The sequence below is a fragment of the Drosophila tropicalis genome, unplaced genomic scaffold, assembly GCF_018151085.1.
Source record: "Drosophila tropicalis isolate 14030-0801.00 unplaced genomic scaffold, ASM1815108v1 contig_694, whole genome shotgun sequence".
Classification (NCBI taxonomy): domain Eukaryota; kingdom Metazoa; phylum Arthropoda; class Insecta; order Diptera; family Drosophilidae; genus Drosophila; species Drosophila tropicalis.
In genome coordinates, this window is record NW_027173176.1 from 1,723,536 (window position 1) to 1,745,029 (window position 21,494).

General features: G+C 34.9%; 1 protein-coding gene across 1 annotated transcript; it reads left to right on the top strand.

The window, feature by feature from the left end:
• The first annotated feature begins 8,070 nt into the window (after window positions 1–8,070).
• chrb (charybde) lies at window positions 8,071–21,437 on the top strand. Its single transcript, XM_068293253.1, has 4 exons — window positions 8,071–9,516; window positions 15,861–16,641; window positions 16,717–16,827; window positions 16,921–21,437. The coding sequence occupies exons 1-4, from the start codon at window positions 9,450–9,452 to the stop codon at window positions 16,997–16,999; spliced, it is 1,038 nt and encodes a 345-aa protein (XP_068149354.1). The 5' UTR covers window positions 8,071–9,449; the 3' UTR covers window positions 17,000–21,437.
• The last annotated feature ends 57 nt before the right edge of the window (window positions 21,438–21,494 follow it).

Here is a 21,494-nt window from a genome sequence, read left to right on the forward strand (position 1 = left end):
TCAAATACATATCCTTGATCATATCATTTGCCGCTGACTTTTGCCCTTCCGAAAATATTCAATTCCAAGCCAAATAAGTTATGCAATTGTCAATATTTGATGGTCCCATCAATTTACCGCCACGACAGCTGAAATGCTCTACACTGAGCCAAAATAAAACACAATCTGACTAACTTTATCCAATTCATAGAACTTTAGTCATATGTATTTATGTCGCAAAGGGTTTTAAGAGATATCTCAATCATTTTATATCTATAGATCGATAATTTCAAATCTAGGGCTCTGAAATTGAAATCTTTGCTCCTTAAGGTATGCAATTAACAGTTCAAGAATTCCTTAATTCCTTAAATAATGCTTGGGGGAACAATTATTAATAGCCAATGATTATGTTTCAAGGACTGGAATACTCTTTCAGTCCATTGCCTACTTTAAGGCGCACCTATGAATTTAGTAAAGTTTTAGACAAATTAATCTAAATAAATATTAATATTTTATCTTGTGGGTAACAGAAGCTGACTATTGCATAAATAATTGATTGTAACAAATGTCTAGGCATCTAGACTCAGTGCAATTCATGGCCTGGATTTGTGTTCTGGCTTCGTTTTGGGTTATAAAATGTTTACTTTTGACATTTTCTCGCTCAGTGTTCAATTTTTGTTTGTTTTTTATTCTTTTGGTCCATCAAGACAGCGAGCGTGAAAGACCAGGTGGCCCCCAAGGGAAGGCGACCGACCGACTTACCCATACCACATCAAGCGTCACCATCAAGTATTTCCCTCATTTCGTTTTGGCTGACATTTGACATGATTATGTACATTTGTTTGTGCGGACAGAAGCGGGCTAGGAAGTGGCGGGAAGTTTCTGGGATGGGCCATGAGGTGGGGGCTATGTGGGTGGGTGTGTGGGAGTCATCGCAGGTCATGGGCTGGTTGTGCTGTGCGTTCCCTTGGCGTAAAGCTGACGCAATTTGCATGGAGTAAACCGAATCCGACCAACCAGCCAGCCAGCCAGCCAGCCAAACATCCAAACCGACCACCAAAAACTCTAATCTATCAGCGGTTTTTGCGCTTACCTCGAATATTTGGGTCTCACTCTATGTCACTGTCTCTCTCTCTCTCCCTCTCTCTCTCCCTCTTTCCCTTTCCCTTTAGGCAAAAGTTTGTTTCTTTCATTCGCACTTCCTGTTCTTTGGGTTTTGGTAGCATTTTTGCACTTTCCCTTTCCCCAAGTGTCCTTACAACATTTTTTACTTTGTAACGCAAATTCTGAAGTAAGCATGAATAATGCATGCTTTGTATATAAGTGTATATGTTGGTGTTCGTGTGTGTGTGTGTGTGTGTGTGTGTGTGTGTGTGTGTGTGTGTATGTAATTCTTCAAGTACTTTTGCCATGCCGACGACAAGCGCCACACATCAACGCGACACCAAGAACCACAAACCTTCCGCCCAACCCCGAAACCATCTTCTCCTAACCACCTCTATACCCCGACTTTCCCTGCCCCTTCCTCACCTAGGCAACCTATTTATATTTTCCTCTTTGGCAAGTTGTTTGTATCCTTGCTCTGTGTGTGTGTGTGTGTGTGTCTGTGAATACGAGTGAGTTTTGTGGGGTGTCACAATTTATTGCGCGCTTTTTGAATTACAAATTTATTTTAATATCTGGGTACACAGAGAAGACGACAAAAAACCGGGACATTTAAATAAACTACTAAACATTCTTCTTTTCCGTTTTTTCTTTTTCCTTTGCCGCCAACCCGTACCCCCCTTCCGCCCAATAGCTTCTTATTCATTTTATTCTTTTGTGATTAACACCCTATCATCTTGCTCTAAGAAACATTAAGCAGTTAATCCTTAAAAAACTAAATATTTGATTTGAAATTCTGTTCTATGACATGTCCTTCCTTTCCTTTGATAAAAACATTTATTATATGGAATCTAGGATTAGAGTATTATTGAATAGTTGGGGTGAGAACTGTTGCGACTCTAATTCTATTCACTTTCTATGGCTGTTGTAAAACAGTTAGCACTGAAACAGTTAACAGCCTATAAAACTTACCGTTCTCTTAGAGTTACATTGATCTATTTACAATATTCCATAAGAATCTATCCAATTTCTTGGATATTCATATAATAGAATGTGTCTAATCTACATTGTTGGCACTTGGATCTATGTACGGATTTCATTGATGGCAAGGGAATCGAAGAATTAAGGACCAAAACCATTCAAAGGTTGAGATCATAGAGGCTTACAAGGAAAATGGAGATAATTAAGACTAGCTGATGCCTGGAATTAACTTTTTGTTGTTGTATATAAAACAATATGGGCTTTCATATGATGTAGGGTTGTATGTGGGGGTAAATGAGAGAAAGGAATTACATCTTTCTACTCAAGTATTTCATTTTCCATCAATTTAGCAGTCATGTAACATGCCCTTGTACCTGCTTCTGCTCCTGCTTCTGACTCTGTCTCTGTCCCATTCCCTTTTTGAAGCCTTAAAGCTGTCAGAAATAAGCATGCCCATGAGGCCGAACCAAAGCGAAATTGAGCCGAATGGTTAGAGCCTTGGCAATATGAGTCCCAGTCCACACCCGCCTCCCCCATCCGCCCCAACCCCACCCGCGTATGGTCCCTCTAGTCCGCCCCGTGCCGTCTTATCAAACCGCACACGCAGTCATCATCATCATCATCTTCAGAAGAGGCAAAAAAAAAAAAAAAGAAGAAGAAAACCTACTACATCATAAACTAGATGGTGATATGCGGGATAGGGGGAGTGGGAGAAGAGGCGTCATCAGCCTGGGTGGAAATTATGTTGATAACCTTGCATGATCCTGACATTAGAGCCTGGGAACTGAGAGCTAAGAGCTGCTGGCTGCTGGCTGTTGGCTGCTGTTGGCTGCTGTTGGCATTTGTGGCATATGAGTTGGCCAGGCGCACGTACTTTGGCTTAAGTATATTTAAGCATATGGAGAGAATCAAGTGAAAATCAATAAAACCCAAACACGTCTACACAAATCACATGAAAATCGATGTGAACGACGCAAAACCACAACAGCAGCAGGCAACAACAACAACAACAACAACAGCTCCAGAAAAAGTAAAAAAAAAATAATAATAATAATAAAGAAAGAGGGGAACACCAAGGAAGTAAAAAACTTTCCTTCGCCGAAGTTCATATATCCTGAAGTGAAGTACCTTTCCCAGTTACCATATCAACAAGAATAAAGCAGTTCTACAATAGATTCAGAACTCTTAAACTAGATAATCCGCATCAATTTGTTGGCCAATTTTTTTTCTTTTTTTCTCTCTCTCTCTCCTCTTTCATTCGCAAGAGGATTATGCGAAAGATGTGGCTGACTGATGACTGATTTCCCGTTGGCTCTTTTTTAAACAAACTATTTTGTTTTTATAAATTAAATGACTAAACGAATCGGATTAACAAAGTGACAAAATAAATTAAAAACAAATTACCAACAGATTTTGATAATTCACTTATTATTGCAATAAAAAGAAAACTATTAAAACTCATATATTATCTAATATATTATATGAATATATTTGTCTATATCATTAGGACTACATATTTTGTATTCGTTTCCTTTTATAATACTATCTTACTCTGTATATAAAGTTTATCTGAATACTGAAAGAATTTCCCAAAATTCTCGTTTATTTTTGAAAAACATTACATAATTTCTGACTATATAATATTAGATATTTACACTAGTTAAACCCTTAAAAAACCCTTTGATCGGCCCCTTAAAGTATGCAATAGTCTGGAAAAGTATTCAATATTTTTAGCAAATTTATAACTTTTCGTATTGTCGATTAACAATATTTACCTTGAGGACTTACAGGGCATTTGAGAAACTTATAAACGGTTTCTTCAAGCAAATTGTTGGCCTACATAAGGGGGAATTAAATTAAGCCCATTTCGAATTATACAAATTTCATTAAAGTTATACTTGATTGGAATGGAAATATCTAAGATAACTAATATGTTGCTTATGCTTATGATCGCTAGATCATTCCTACAGATCGACAATATATACATATGTGTGTGTTTCTATGTGTGGCAAGGATTTCGTAATTTCCTGGTCTACATTGTGACAAATTGCTAATACTCTTTTTTTTTTTGTGTCAGTGTATGACAGAGAAAGAACAAAAAAAAAAACAGGAGAAGCAAGAAGCGAACTCAAAGGATTGCTGTCCCGTGCTATTGCTACTGCTGTTATTGTTGTTGTTGTTGTTGTTTTATTGGCGAAACGTGCAACGCATTGTAAAAGGCAACCGCATTGGGCTCGACTCGGGGCCACACTAAGTGGTTCATTCGTATCCTATTTTCAGCAACTCAGCCCCGCCTCTAGTCTTCTTCTCCCTTCGGTTAGCTGTCGACTAGCTGCCTGTTCCGAATACCCCGTTCATTGGTAGCTTTAGCCAGGCTTTGATTATACATAGGTATTGGATGAATAGAAGGCGGGGGAGGGTTAAAGAATGGGTAATGGGGTGTAGTGCGGCAAGGGGTGATGCGAATGTGGGGAAAGTTTGGTGAACGGGAGGGGAATCTCTTGCATGTAGTTTTGCCTCTGCCTCCAATCAGTTAGCTGCCACACAGAAGTTTCTGTTTGGAATTTTTGATTTTTGTTTCGCCTTTCAATGTTCGTTTTTGGTCTTTTGTGATGATGAGGAAAAGATTCCGCTGCCGACGTCGCCGCTGCTGCTGCTGCTGTTGCTTAAGAGACAAAGAGAAAGAGTGTGAGGAGGGGACGGGAAACGGTAGCACAGAGAGAGAGTGAGAGCTTTTAGCGGAATTTCTCACAATGCATACTGACTGGATGGAACGGTGATGTTTTCAAAGTGCTTTTGTATGTTTTTGCCATCTACGTGTTGCAAAAACTTTGTTGTTTTTTTTCTCTCTCTCTCTCTGTCTCCCCTCTCTCTCTCTCTGTTTCTGTGGGCCAACTGAAAAGAAAAGTCACCTAATAAACATTTCTTCAAATTATTTATAGTGTTCCTCTCGTTTCTGTGACCATTAGAGAACCTTCTTTCGCATTTTTCTTTTAACCACCAATGCACGCAACTGAATATAATTAAGTTCTATAACCATAAAGAGACCCATTCTATTGCATACTTTTTATTGCAATTGGCCACCTCTTAACTGCATATGAAAATGGCCCTCGTGAGAAAACGGTTCCTGCCATAGGAATGCATATATTATTTATTATTATTGAATTAAGCCAACAGTTAAGGAGTACTTAAATAGAAGGCAGTTTATACAAGGAGATGGCAATGCAATATGCTCAACCGATATATTGAGTAATACATTAGGTAATGCATTGTCCAACGCATTGTTCAATACGTATTGCAATGCATTGTTTTTTTTTTGTTTTGCCAACATGATTTTAAGCAATGATTTGATATCTTTCATTCTTACATTGCTTGACATTGATTCGCATACATTTTAATTGTAACTGGGGATTCTCATCCACCTCAAGAGGCCTTGTGTGCTAAAAGATGTGGGGGGAGGGTCGTTCCGGGGGCATTCGTAAAGAAATCTGCGTCTAGGGTATTTTCGTGGTTGAGATAACACTGAGAAACTGAGTTTTATTTTTTCATTCTTCTTTTTTTTTTACATTTTATTTCCGGACTCTGGTCACTGTCATTGTGATTAGGTTGTCCAGCATGGAGTAGAAAATTGTTGCCGTCCGCCCCAAACATCTCATTTGACAGCAACTCTGGAACGACACAGCGGGACGTATTTAGGTTAAAGTTGTTTGGCCCAAGCGGAATATAAATCATGCATTTGATTAATTGTATGCCACTGACTTTTATCCTGATTCGACATTTGCTGCAGTGAGAAAACGAAACGAAAAAAAAAGAGAATAAAAATAAAATAGAAGGAAAGAACCACCAGCAGGAATATCAAGGAAAAACTGGCCCTTTAAAACTTTTACCATCGATGCTTTGACGTCGTCGTCACCGTCACCGTCACCGACACCGATGCTGACGCCTCTGCCGCCCCCATGCTGTGTGGAGAGACCCAAGGCCCAAAACCTCCAAACTCATACCAAAAACATCTCCAACTCCAAACCATCTTCTTCTCTATGGAACGGCAATTGTGTTGTGTAAACATTTTTTCAGCATTAACTGACATGTGTAAATCCCCACATCACTGACAGGACCAACAACAGCAACAACAACGACAAAGGAAAAAAAAAAAATATGTACATATATATATATATGTATTTTTGTTGTTGTTGTTGTTGTTGAATCTTTCTTCTAGTGCTGCAACTACGTGGCATCCACATCCACATTTTCGGCAACGAAGCAGTGACAAATAGCTAAACGAGGATTGTAGAGCAGAGAATATGCAGGAGAAGCCAGCCAGGAGGGGGGGGATTGGGACAAGGATGATGGGTGGGTGGGTGGGTGGTTGGTTGGTAGTAGTAGTAGTAGTAAAGCCTGCCCATCCGGCTGACTGGCCAACACCATTGGCGCCCATTTTTTATGTGTATTAAGATGAATTGTTTAAACAGTGACAGGCAGCCTTTGTGTGACGGTCGCAAAATGTTCTTATACCCTATAAAACGCACCAAACTGGCAAAAGGGTATATCAAAATTAAAGAAAAATATCATAAATATGTATATATGTATATTTATGTATTAATTAATTCAATTTTCAATTTACAACCAAAACAGATTAATACTTCGTTAAAGAATATAAACAATAGGACATTGTAGGCAAATTAAAGTTGTAAATTGTAGAGTATTTCGATTGACTAGCAACTTATGTATGTACCTACTTGTTTTGCATGTCCTTTGTCTAAGGGCTTTATTAGGGTTATTAAGGCTTTTTAAATCAAACAAATGTTTTCGCAAAAATCTTGAACTAAACTATTAATTGGCATTACAATTTCGAAATATGTATATATATTTTTTTCCAATTTTCAAAGAGCTTTTCAATGTGTAATATAATCGAATCAAAAATGATTTTATTTGCATATTTAATCTCTTTGAAATTTTTTGTACAGTGTTGAGCCTTTGTCTATTGGCATTAAAAAAAAAAAACAACAACAACAATAAAAGTATTAAATCCTATTAAAATCATTACAAAAGTGGCCAAGATCAAGCTTGCCAATTTACACAAAAAAAAAAAAAATATGTGAAAAAATTCGAAAAAAATGTTCATTAATTTATATTTTTTTTTGCAATTCAAAACTAGATTTCTCCTCTATAGTTTTTAAACAGTCTAACAAGTAATTTCCCTAAATTTTAATATAAAAGTCTAAATTTAAGAAAAAAGCAAATGCATTTCATGTGGTCATTCTTCATATAAAGGAAAAGGTGAAAATATTAATTATTTAATTTTCATTTAATTAATTTACATTTATGAAAACGATATTCGCTTAGGCTAAATATAATAATTGTTGCTATATTTGCCAATATTTGGGATTAATAATCAACTACAAATCTGTATTCAATGATTTTTAAAATTATACATATTTTAAGTTAATTGTTTTCGATAATCTATTTTCGACTGATCTTAATAAATTATAATTCAATTCAAGTCAACTTGCATTGTGCCACCCCGCAAAGAGTGAGAGGGAGATTGGGACAAGTTCTGAGTGTAATTGCCGAAATGATCTCAGCTCTTTAAATCAAACTCAAAGCACTTAAATTGCACTCACAGAGAGTTTCAGGCTATGGTAATTTCTGCTCAAGAGTAAAAATGTTCTCTTTGAGCTTTTTGCTCTCGCTCTTTCACTCTTACTCTCTTTGAGTGCTTAAATGTAAGCCGCAAATGAACAGCTGATGTATGGTCTCATATATGCAGCATATGCAGCAGCTGGAAATACACTCAAATAATGCGACAGAGAGCAACAGTGAGAGAGACACGCTGAGAGAGTTTATGCTGGAGTATGGATAAGACGGGGTGAAGCGTGGACGGTGACATGCGCATTTGGACATGGCACAGTTCACGGCCAAGGGAAAACTCACTCCGGCCGCGACGTTGGCAGCGCTGCGACTGCGAATCGGAAAATTGCTATAAAAGGCGACGTGCACACCGCCGGCCGGATAGTAGCTTTGGAAAACTGCTCTGCCACAGAAGTTGCCGCCGCCCGTCCCTCCAGTTCAAAGCTGAAGCAGAAGCCGAAGCAACAACAACAGCAAGCAGCAACAGCGCAGCCGTCCCCCCAAGTCCAAGCTCTCTCTCTCTTACTCCACCAATATAAAAAATACAGAAAAACAACAAAAAAAAAAACAGCAACAGTAACAGCAGCAACAACAACAACAACCACAACCATACACATCAGTATAAGCAGCAGCAGCAGCAGAGCCGTTGCTCTCACACTAACTAGTTACTACTTGCTCTTCTTGCTCTTGCTCACTCACGCTCTTGAGCTCTGCCTGTTAGTTAGCAGAATAGACGGCCTCCGCACGCACGCACCTCGAGAGTCCAATTCGCCATACAAAAAAAAAAAAACCATATATATATTAAAGAAAAATATAAATTCAAATTGAGAAATTGGGGAAAAAATATCGGAAACACTTTTTTTTTAATAACTCTGCGAATATTAAAAAGAAAAAACGAAACCCCCCCCACATATGAAGATACAGACAAATATATATATCGAATATATATATATAAATAAATAACTGAGCACAGCAGCAACCACAACAACAACAACAGCAGCAGCAACCAACAACAACAGGACGCGGGGCGGCAATTTCCGTTGATTATTCTACACGTGTTTTTTTCTTTTTTTTTTTTTGTTTGTTTTTTTTTTTTTTTTTTTGCCAAACTTTTTAATTCATTCGTAATGTATTAGAAAGTTAAAGATATATGATATATATAAATATATATGTTGAAAGAGCCTAGAATAACAAATTTAGTTGTTGATACTTTTACCCAAATTATTTGTTAAACAATTCAAATTGAGAGAAAGAAGTCGTCGTCGTCGTCATCGTCGTGCCGTAGCAACAACAAAAACGTAATGTGAAATTCAAATTGAAGAAACTTTCAAGAAGCAGAGAAGCAGCAGCAGCAGCCGCTAAACAAAAACACAAAAAACAGAACAGAACAGATAAAAAAAAACAAAATAATAAGCTTAAAGTAAAAGAAGTAAAAAAATTTTCAATTCTTGTGATTAAAGTGCATTTCTACCACATACAACAACAACAACAAGTAACAAACAAACAAATACATAAACAAATATATGTATTTCATCATCATCAACATCCACACAAACCACACACACAAACATACACAATAAGAAAAAAAAACGCAACGAAATTCATACAAGAAGAAGAAGCAGTACCAGCAGCGGCAAACACATGCAGATAGAATAAAACAAAAACCAACAAAATAAAAGCTTAAGAAGAAACAACTAAGGCAAAGGCAAACGCAAACGAAACGAAGAAGAACAACTTTCAAATCTAACGGCTCATCTATGAAGATGGAAGTGCTCTCAGTACAAAATCATATTCAGGGACAATTTGGTGTCAATAAAATTAAAGGTGAGTCCATAAAACAAAAAAAAACAAAACACAATAAATATTCTTTTTTTAATTTAACAACTCAGACTATCTCTAAGTAAGTGCAAGTGTGAGTGGGAGTGATTATGTATGTGTGTTAATTAGGAAAAAAAAAAGTGCCGAAGTAATATTTCTTGCATTTTTACTCAAGTCAAGCTTTTAAAAACTACAAAAAATGGCTCAAACAAAAAATTAAAGTCTCAGATTAGCCGCCGGTTTATAAAGTTTCTTTAAACTTTTAACACTTTTCTCAATTTTAAAGTCAACTAACTGGAAGTGATAGATAAATTATTAAATTTATGGTTTTTTTTTTACAAAGAATTTGCGAAAAGAAAATTTGTGTGCAAGCAAAACTTTAATAAATGATATATGTACCTAAAGTTTTACATTAAAACGACAAAAATAGTTTTTTAAAAACCAAAATTTAAACCTGTTTTAGTTAGTTAGTATTTCATATATTTATAAATTTGTTTGCAAGTTTTTGTTTCGAGATATATCTAAAAAGAAATGCAAATAAATCTTTGTAAAATTGAAAGAAAAAAAAGAAATTAAGAGAAAGAAAAGGTTTTTTTTCCGATTGTGTTTAGTTTTCTTTAGCTGGCCCAAACGTTGTTTAATCGGAAAACTTAAAGAGAACCTCAAAATTGCATATATGTATATATTTAATTTATATTTCAATTACTCACCAGTAAAGTAATTTTTGCTAAATTAGTTCAAGTTAATGTGAATATCAAATCACTAATTGAGTTGTTTTGGCAACATTTTAGATTAAAAGTTATCTTTCCGGGTTTGAGTTGAAGAAAATACTTTTCTATGTTGGCTTCAGTTTGTTTATTCCATAAAAATATACATTAATAGACAAAAAAAAAAACAAAAATTGCTCTTTTAACATTAAAAGTTTGTATTAAAGTTAAGACTTTATGTTGAAAAAGTTTTGTTTTCTTGTAACTTTTGAACAAATTTTCTTAGTAAAGTTTTTACATTTGTGGTAAATTATACAAATTTAATAAATAGAAAAAATAAATTATATTATTATTTCTTTAAAAATTGTTATGATTAGTGCCACCAAAATCATCAATGGCAACTTAAACTAATTTAAAACTAAAAAGTTATAAAATCCAAACAAATTTAAATATAAATTATTAAATTTTAAAAACTATCTAGAAAAATTAATATGCCAGCTTAATGGTTGATCAGGAAAATTATAGAAAATTTCTTTACAAAAATATGTCAATGATTTTTAGTAAAATTGAAAATCAAAATAAATAGAAATTATATGAGTGCAGGAAATGTAAAAAGTTTTCAAGTTTTTAGTTTAGTTTGGTTTACTTAACGTGAAAAATATTGACTCTTGACGAGAGGAAAATGTTTATCTATCGGCAGTTTGAGAATATTTTTCATTGGGCGATATTGATATTGATGGATGGGCGCTGAGTACTTCCGTGGATCTTACCCCACCGCACCCTACCGCCTTCTACACTTGAGAATTTTGTATTAGTTATGTGTATTATTAATTAATCATAGTATTCATTCATATCTTTACACAATTAGGTAAATATTTTATCTCTTCTAAGAATTTAAACCATAATTTTACTGTGCTTGCTGCTCACTGTGCAAAAAGGCAACAGAAATGAGAGCGAGAGAGTGAGAAAGGGAGAGGAGAGGAGAACTTTTAATGCCATTATGGCCATGTATTTCGGGGTTTATGGCCCATTTTTGATTCAATTAATTTTATAGCGTATGGAAACATTTCATTTGATGTTTTCAACAAATTTTCCAGACATAAAAAAAGGCAACAAACATTCACTCACTCACTCACTCACTCAGTCACTCAGTCAGTCAGTCGATGTTTCTTTTAAAAATTTTATATATTTTTTTTCATTCGCCCTTAGCAATTAAAAGTTTTGTAAGGTAAAATCTTTGACTAGCCTTGATTGGACATTAAAAAATTGTAATCAGATTAAGGGAATTAATTGAGTTATCCCTCAACAAAAAGAACTTTCATTTTAGTCATGGAAAATTTTGTTTTATACAAAAAAAGTTGGTTATTTACATGTGTGGGGTTGAAATTGTTGTGTACATATCTGTCACAGGATATGTGGCTATAACAAAAACAACAATACCACTTTAGATGACTGTTAAGAGCTATGCAAAATGACGTCAAAATGATGTACCAAAAGGCATAGAAAGGAGGGAAGATCTTTCTTCAATTCCTTCTCCTTTACTTGTTGTTGTTAATGGTGGAATTAGAAACGAACAGGATCATAAGAATTGATATTTTGAGTGTTCTGCAGTGTACTTCTTTTTTGGCAAGTCCTTGCTATTTGTTAGAGAAGAGAGACAAAAAGCTCTTCATCGTTTTTGAGGGTTGAAAAGAATAATTTGCATTATGCATTTTGCATACACAATGTGCCTACCTATACATAAAAACATATACATACATATACAGATATACATACATACATATACATAGGTAGGTATATCCTGTTCTTGTGTCTGACTGGAAGGGGGGATTATGCAACATCCTGTTAATCCTGTCACTTTAAACTTTTGCACCAAGTAAGAAAAGAGAGTTGTGTGCAAATTAGACAGGGGACCTAGACATCGAGGAGGCAGACACACATGTGCACACACACACACACACACAGACACCACATATGTACATACATACATACATACGTACATACATATTCGACAAACAAAAATGTAAAATCACCCAGAGGCGAAAACAGGGCGTTTGACGACGACAACATGCAACAACATGTCGCCCCACACACACACATGCACAGAGAGATCCAAACATGGCAAAGCCCGCTCGCTCTCTCTCAGTCAGTGAGCCACAATGTTGTCGTCCATCTCTTTCCCTCTGTGTAGGCCCCACCATTTTGTACCGCCCTCGCTATCGCCCTCTAGCAACGTATTTGCAGTCAATTTAATTTCATGACTGACTGAGCGCATGCAATTTTATTTTCGAAGGACATACGACGACGAAGCCAGCCCAGCCCAAACCCAACCCAACCCAAACCAAACCAACCTCAGTTCAAGCCATGCCAAGCTAAAGCTATGCCATGCGATGCCAAGCCAGACCCAGCAGACATGCATATTCATGCATATGCTAGTCAAATGTTGAAGCCAAAGAGAGAGAGAGCAAGTCAATGGGTGGGTGGAAGAGTGGGACAGACAGGGTCGCCATGTGACCACCGGCAATAATGTTGTTTAATTAATTACTTAATTTCTTTGAATAAACATTAGTTATGCTCATGTCCCTTTAACCCCTCACCCACTACCTCCCTCTCTCACTCTCTCTCTTTCACTCTTAATGGCTGTATCTGATTTTCGGTTTATTTGTGTAGAGTGTAAAGGGTTATCAAGGAGCTGATTTAAAATCTAACATCCTTGCAAACCAATCAACTATGTATGTATGTATGTATGTATGTATGTACATATGTATGTATGTACATATGTATGTATGTACATAAGAGCACGTAATGTGAATGACTGCCGAAAATTGCTGGAAATGAATAATTAATCGTCAACTGCTTATCGATTACTTACACACACCCACACTCCTTATGTACATATGTATGTACATATGTACATATGTATGCATGTCCTTATGTACATATATTTGGTTTACTTTCGGGGTTGTTCTGATATGTTTGCAGTAATTTTGGCAAAATATTTAATGCTTTTAATTGAAACATATAATTTTATGTTTGAAAATAGTCATAAACAGATCTAGAAGATACATTTTTGAATGTGGGGGGTGAGTCTTAGGAGGCGTCAAGATTTTTTATCATCAAAAATGTGAGAAAAGTTTGAAACGAAGACACTTTGTAATTTGGGAGCCTCTTAGCAGTTGAATGGGGTAGGAAGGGGAAATCCCTTATCCAAGGCGTTAGATTTGAATGTTTATAGCTTCTAGGTACATACATACATCAATTACTTAGTTAGAGTCCTTAGGGTGAAGATTTGCCTAGAAGGATGAAGCTAGACGGAACACGACTGGACTTGTCCATTTCAAAATTTGATAGCGTTGTACATAGGTTTGTCTACATACAAATAGATGTATGTACATATGTATGTATGAATATTGAAATCCAAGGCCATGCCCATAATACATGCCCACTGTCTGGGATTGAAGTGCTGCACACACACGCACACACACACACACACATATATATATATATATATATTATGTACAATGTACATAATAACAACAGGAATGAGAGAGTGAGTACCCATCAACAGCCAACAATCATGTTTGAGGTGTGCGGTTAACTTGGATGAATTGATGCTGCTGCTGCTGCTTCAGTCAGTTAGTCTACCGCTGGTAGAAAGGGTGGTGATGGCAGAGGGAGGGTGTTTATTAGAACAGTGGGTGGGATGCAATGTTGTTGTTGTCTCTCTTTCAAAATCATATATGCATACAAAAAATATATACATATGTACATATATGTACATACGTATGTACATACTTTACATATGTATGTGTAACGTATGTGTGTGCTTTGTAATTAAATGTGTGGTTGTCATTTGTGTGTTTCCTTTTTGGTCTTTCGCTTTTGACTTTGTACAAACCCTTCTTCTTCTTCGACGTATTTTTTTTTTTTTTTTTTTTTTTTATGGACATCAGTGACACTTGACAAAATCCAATACAGAAAGAAAGAAAGGGAAAGAAACACACACTCAAAGAGTGAGAGAGTGGCAAACATGTGCCGTTAATTTCTTAATTACGCGCGGGTGCGCTGCGTGCCTAAACGAAAGGTAACAGACCATGGTACGACTAAAGAGGAAGAAGAAGAAGGAGAAGGTGAGTGCAGAAAGAGTAGTGTCAGAGAGAGAGAGAGCGCGCGGGAGGAGCTCTGGCAGTGTCTCTCTCTCTCTCTCTCTCTTTATTCCTGCTGTCCATTCACCAACAGTAGAGAGTGGGGTCTGGTGCTTAAGAGGTGGTAGTGGAACGCGGTGGGGGGCAGGCTCTTCAAAGAGTTTCCGCGCTAATTACAAGACGTCGTTGAGACAAGCCAAGTAGTTAATTTGTTCGTATGCATTGTAGGTGTCTGTGTGTGAGTGTAAAGAGTGTATGTGTGTGTGTGTGCAAATTGTAAGGCATGGCAACAGCAAGAAAATTTAACTGCTTTTCATGTGTACATGTACAAACATGTCTACGCACGAAAAGAAACAACACACAATGGCCATACAGAAAAGACAATGGGTGAGGCAAAATGGTTATATTTCCCTCCAACGAACAATTAAAACAAAAACAACAACAAAATCTCTCAAGATCTAGTCAAAGAATGGCAAATTAACTATGTAAATACATACATACATATGTACATATGTACATCTATGGATGCACATCAATGTAAAAGTCAAAAGCCCAAAGTAATCATTTACATTTTGATCTCATTATAAAAATAAATACATACATACATACATATGTATGTATGTATGTATGTACATTTGTGACTAATGAAAATGTATTTTGTCCTACTGTGCGATTAATAAAATAACAGCAAAAGAAATAAAAACATCGCGGTGCGTGTGTGTGTGTAGTAAATAGGTATACCTATAGGTTTAAAAGTAAGGAAGACGTCATAATAAAACCAGATGAATGCCATGGAAAAAGAGGGGGGAGGATAGGGAGAATGTACACACACACACACATGCATGCATTCATATAGATGGGGCAATGCAACTGCAAACAAAATGTAAAAGAAACTGACAAAATGAGAATACAAAAGTAAAGAGAAGAAACAGAAAAACAACAAAAAAAAAAAACCTGCCGACTATAACGACCATGATGGGGGGGGCGGGGAGACATCGCGGTTGTATGGAATGAAACCAGTGGGTAGAGAGGGAGCGAAAGCGAGAGGGAACGACAGAGAGCAGACAGACAGACAAGCGGTCGTCAGCTGGAAATATAGAAGCCGAACAGAACGGCTGATTTTCCAGCTGTTGTTGCCAGGTGATTTTTCAGTCACTTTGGAAGCTTCTTGAGTTGAGCATATTTGGGGCGAGCCTGCGCATTACGCGCTTCACTTGAGTGAGAATTTTGAGTGCTTTTCTTTTGGTGGCGGCGTGTGTGTGTGCGTGTTAATGCAAGTGGACTTGTATGTGAGTGAGAGCGGGTGTGCGTCGGTGTGTGTGCAGACATCAGCTGTTTTTTTATTGGTCTTCTTCTTTTTGGTTTTTATTCCAATTTCCGATTCCTCTTTGCTATGCCGGTCGGTCGGTCGCTCTGTGGGTCGATGAATTCATTTGTATGTAGCTTTTCGCTTTTCTTTAATTTTATTGTTATCTGTTTTTCTTTTTATTTTGCGCAGACTGGACGAGTCCGTTAACCGCACCAGGAACAACGGGCGTTGGCGTTGCATCACCGGCCCATCCAGCAGCAGCAGGAGCAGGAGCAACTGACGAGGAGGACGACGAGGAACACGATCTAGATTTGAAACTAGACGTGGTGGATAACATTGGTATCGTGGATGTCGATGTTGTTGATGGTCATCCCGCATCAGTGCTACACATGCGTCAGCATCAGGCACTTGGTACACGGCACTCTGGACCGACGACAGGTCCGATTCCTGTACCACCATCCAGCCATGTGGCAACAGCCAAATCATCATCATCGTCCTCAATGGCGGCCAGTTTCGATGTGTTGAATGGTGGTGGTGGTGGGGGCGGCGTTGCAACGTATCATCATCACCATCATCATTTGCATCATGCCTATATGACCAATGTGCTATCCAGCACGGCAGCAATGTCAGCTGTCAACAATAACACCACCCCACCGTCAACGCCGGCAGCCATTGCCTCCGCCGTAGTGTTGCCTGCTTCACCTCTGCAATCGACGGCCGGTGCACGTTTCGGGGCCGCCGATAATTTGGATGATGTTAGCGCCATTGCTGTGGAGGAGCTATCACAGCAATTGCAGTGCAAATTGCGTGATGCCAAGAGTCGTCATTTGGCCTGCACAGAGGTAACACTACCATATGATCTCACCCAGCGGATTGCGGCCGAAATTATAAGGATGTCGGAACGTGAGCCATGTGGCGAACGTGCCTGCACAATTTTCATTGAGTTTGAGAGTGAGCCCAACAATGTTAGGTAAGTGTTTCAGAAACATGAAAACAAAGATCAATCAATTCAAAATTTCACTCTCTCCCTCTCTCTTGATTGCAGACGCATTGCCTCCTTTAAGGTAGATCCCGATACGGTATCAATTTTTGAATTGTATTTAACATTGAAACAGGACAAAAGCGGCTGGACCTCCTTGCTACCGCAATTTCTCAAGTAAGTACATACATACATACATATACACTTAAAGCGAACGTTTTCCATATCTAAATACTTTGTTCTTCTCTCTCTTTCGTTTGTTGATTATAGAAATCTCACACGCAGTAATACCATCATTATCAGTCCGGATTTCACATTAACCAAGAACAAGCTCTATTCATCAGAGTGAAAGCCATCAAAGGACGGGACTCGGGACTGTCGTATTCTTTGGACTTATTGCTAACAACAAAAAAAAAAAAAAAAAAAAAAAAACCAACTCAATCCCTCCGAACAGAAAACAAAGCATCAGCAGCAAAGCAGAAGAATGCAGTAGCAATTCAGTCCAATGGACGACATCCTGGGCCGGACTTCTCTATCACCACCACCTTCAGCACCTTCACTTCCTGCTCCATTACACTTACTCTAATCCTTCAATTTCGTCAAGAGAAAACCAACCCAAGCAATCCCCAAATAGAGGCAAACTTTGGACCACTAAAAAGTAAACTCCTGCAAATAAACAAATCAACTCACAGAAGAATAAGTAAATATTAAAGAAAATACACACAAGAAGAGAATTCAGAAGAGGAATGAATGAAGAAAGAAAGAAAGAAAGAAAAAAAAGAGAGAAATGAAACAATTATTTTGAAACAAATCAACTGCAGTTGCAGGCAACTCAAAACTCTTATTGGACTGACTTTTTGGCTTAAACAAAAAAAAAAAAAAACCAAAACAAAAAAAAAACATAAAAAGTAACTTTTTGAAAAACAAAACAAAAAACTAAAACAATACCAACAACACACAAAAATATTTAAAATATTCAAAAACAAAACTAAAAAACGAAAAATGAAAAAAACAAATCCAGAGAACTTCACTCAGTGAACGGTTGTCGGTTATCCGTTTTAATATTAACAAAAAGAAAAAAAAAAAAAAAACTTAAAAAAACAACAAAAATAAAGAAAGAAGAGGAAATCAAAGTGCAGAAAGAAAGGAAGAAAAGTGAAAACTAAATCAAAAGTTAAGAAAAAAACCCCCAAAACAGAAAAAAACAAAAAAAAAAAAAAAAAAGAGAGAGTATTAGCTATGTATGTATGGATGCAACACCAAAAGCAACAACAAATTAATCCAAGAAAACAAAAATTCTATATATTATGTAGTTGATACATGTCTATATATGTATATATATTTCTCAATATATATATATATATATAGATGTGTATTTATAATACATAAAAGGTGCGCCATCTGATAAAAGAGGAAGAGATGTGATACTATAGTTTAACTTCTGATTCAATTCGATTATATTCAGTTGTTTTCACATTCGAAAATGTTTAAACTTTTCAAAACTTATTCATATGCAAGCGATCGGTGCCGAAGAGACACGATCACGATACGCTGTACGTAAGTGTGACGGCAGAGCTTGAATCTCTGTTCGACGACAGTTTCAGATATTTTTTCCATATTGAGTCAGATGAGTCACTCTAATGCATAAATTAAATATAATGTTTTTCTTCAACCAATCTAATTAGGCTATATAAAACATCTATATATACATACATACAAGCAAATTTATATATATAGATTTATATATATATATATATATAAAGAGATATGAAAGAAAACAATAAGGAATACGATCAGCAAAAAGGAATGAGAGATGGATGTTTAAGTATAAGGCAAGAAAAATGATGAAGATGAAGAAGATGTAAAAAAAAAAAAAACAAAGTTGATGTGATATTATATAATAATTATTAATATTGAATATTGATAAATGCAAAACAAAAAAAAAAAAAAAAAAAAAAAAAACACACACACACACAGGCAATTAAATATTAAAAGCTTTTTTTAAATTAATTTTTTTTTTCTGTATTTTTTTCGGCTTTGCTTTAGAGGCAAAGAGAACTGCTTAAAATAAAAGCAAACAAACATTAAACATTGTTTAGCAGGTTCTCTTAATTCGAATCGATCCCAGCAACAAAAACAACAACAACAACAACCATTTTCTCAAACAATGTTTATTAACAATTTCAACTTATGTATTATTAATTTTAATTTTAATATTTTTTTCATCTTGGAATTTATGTTTAGTTTAAGCAGAGTTTCAAAAACAGCAAGCAAAAAGTTTCAGAAAAAAAAAAAACATAAAAATCTACCAATATATATATATATATATATATATATATATATGTATATATATGAGATATATTTGTAATATTTGATGTGTTTCTAATTCTAAGATTTTATTATTAAACAAAAAAGAAAAACAAAAACCAACAACAAACAAACAAACAATTCAATGTGCGTAGCTGTGTGTTAAAATGGTAGTTATTAGTTAATAACATTAAACAAAATGACAAACAAATTGGTTAAATTCCATCAACAAATTTCGTCTGGTATTTAAAAACAAAAACGCGATAACAGTTAAATCATATATATTATATATATACATACATATACACTGATGTGTATATAGGTACATATAATTATAAATTGTTTAACGATTATTTTTTTTTTTTTTGATTTTTGGCAAATCAAAAAAAAAAAAAAAAAAAAGTGAAAAATTAACAAATTTAACAAAAACAACAAGAACAAAATTAAAATTAAAAAATTGAGCAACTTATAGAAAAAGCAAAAAAAGAAATTGAGAAGAGGAAGAAACTTTTGGAAAACAAAATGGAAGAATATATAAAGTCATCTGTGTTAATAAATTTTAAAATAATTTTTAGTGTAGAATAACGAAAGCAAGAACAACAACAAAATTAAGTAAACTTAAATGCAAAATTGTAAAAGCCGTTGAAACATTTCAAAATCATATATATATATAGAAACACACACGCATACACACACACACACACACACACACACACACTCAATTACCCTCAACCCTAAGAGAGATAGAAATTAAGAATTTATTTGCAATAATTTAATTAATTATTTTCACCAATACACAAAAGAAAGCAAAAAGAAAACCCACCAAAACGCCCCCCCCACACCTCTCCTCCCCCCAAGCTCCCTGCCCTAACTCAAAAAGATCTCGTATAACTCAAATACGTATTGAAAACTTGCTTTATATTTACATATATATATATTTATTTGAACAAAAGGATGAAAAAACATGTTTTAAGCCATGAGCCACTCAAGTATAAGTTTGTTCATATACACACACACACACTCACACACACACAATCACACAACATACACTTTCATGTGTAAATAGGGCCACCGTAGCAGCAATAACAAAAAAGAAATCTTAAGATATATATATATACAAATCCAATATATATATACATATATATGTTCTAATCTATTCTATTAACAATAAAAATCGATGAAGGCAAAGAAAAAAAAAACAAAAAAAAAAAAAATAAGAAAATGTGAACATAATTAAAGCAAGTGAAAAATAGAACCATGAATGTGATCTATTTAATAATAATAACTATTAATAATCATCTTAAACAAAAAAAACACAAAAATTCACATAGATGAAAACAAAAAATAAATTAAATGCTTCATCAATTTTCAAAACTTAACTTTATAACACTCAAATTCTATTAATTATATTTGAAAATTCACTTTGCTTGCGAATTAGAGTAAAAAAATTATAAAATAAAGCCAGAATATGTTTTTTATACAACAAAATTTAGTTCCATTTAGTTAAAAATTTAAATCACTCTCACCTTCTCTCTCTTTTTTTTTGTTGTTAACAACAAATTGACAATATTGAATTGAGTGCTATATTGTTATTGAAAATTTATTTGATTTTGTTTGCAGACAAATTATTACATCAACATAAATAATTGTAGAGAACATGACGGAATAATAAAACAGATTTTTAATTTTAGTAGCATTTATGAGCATTGTAACATTTTCTCTTCATCTCTTTTTGAAACAACTTTTTTTCCCTGTGCAAATGCTTTGAAAATGTGAAAAAAAAAAAAGCAGAAAAAAAAAAAAAAAAACTGTAGATAGCAACGCTTTTGATGTTGTTCAATATGAATGGATGGATGATAAAAATAGTTGACGATATAATTTTGATTATGAAACAAAACAAATTTTTCATTTTGATAATTATTTCCAAAAAAAAAAAAAAAAAAAACAACAACATGGAATGGTGTAAAAAGGATATATCTTAGACACGTCCAGTGGCTCCTCAAAGTATTTTGTAAACAATAAATGATAAAAACAAGAAAAACAAAACGAAAACCGATAAAACGGTAAAAAAATATTTATAAAATTTAAATCGTATAAATATATTTATATATATATATATATATATGTGTGTGTGTGTATGGGCATATTAAGAAATTTGTGTAGCGAGTTTTTTTTACATATTCTATATATATACATGCATACATACATACATATATATATATATATATATAAATGCATGTATGTGTATGTAGTAGGTCTATCGATAAATAATTAATTATAAACGTGTGTGTGTTAAAGGGAACCAATTAATGCATTCAAAAAGAAGAAAAAAAAAAACAAACAAACAAAATCAAATTACAAATCAATTAAAAACAGAAAAACAAAAACAAAAAAACAAATAAATACAAAGAAATTTACTAAATATTAAAGCCTCAGAACAAAAAAAAAAACAAAGATAATGAGATGAGAGAGAGGCAAAAGAGAGAAGAAGAAGAAGAAAGTATAGTGAATCAAATAATTAAAAGCAGAGCACATCA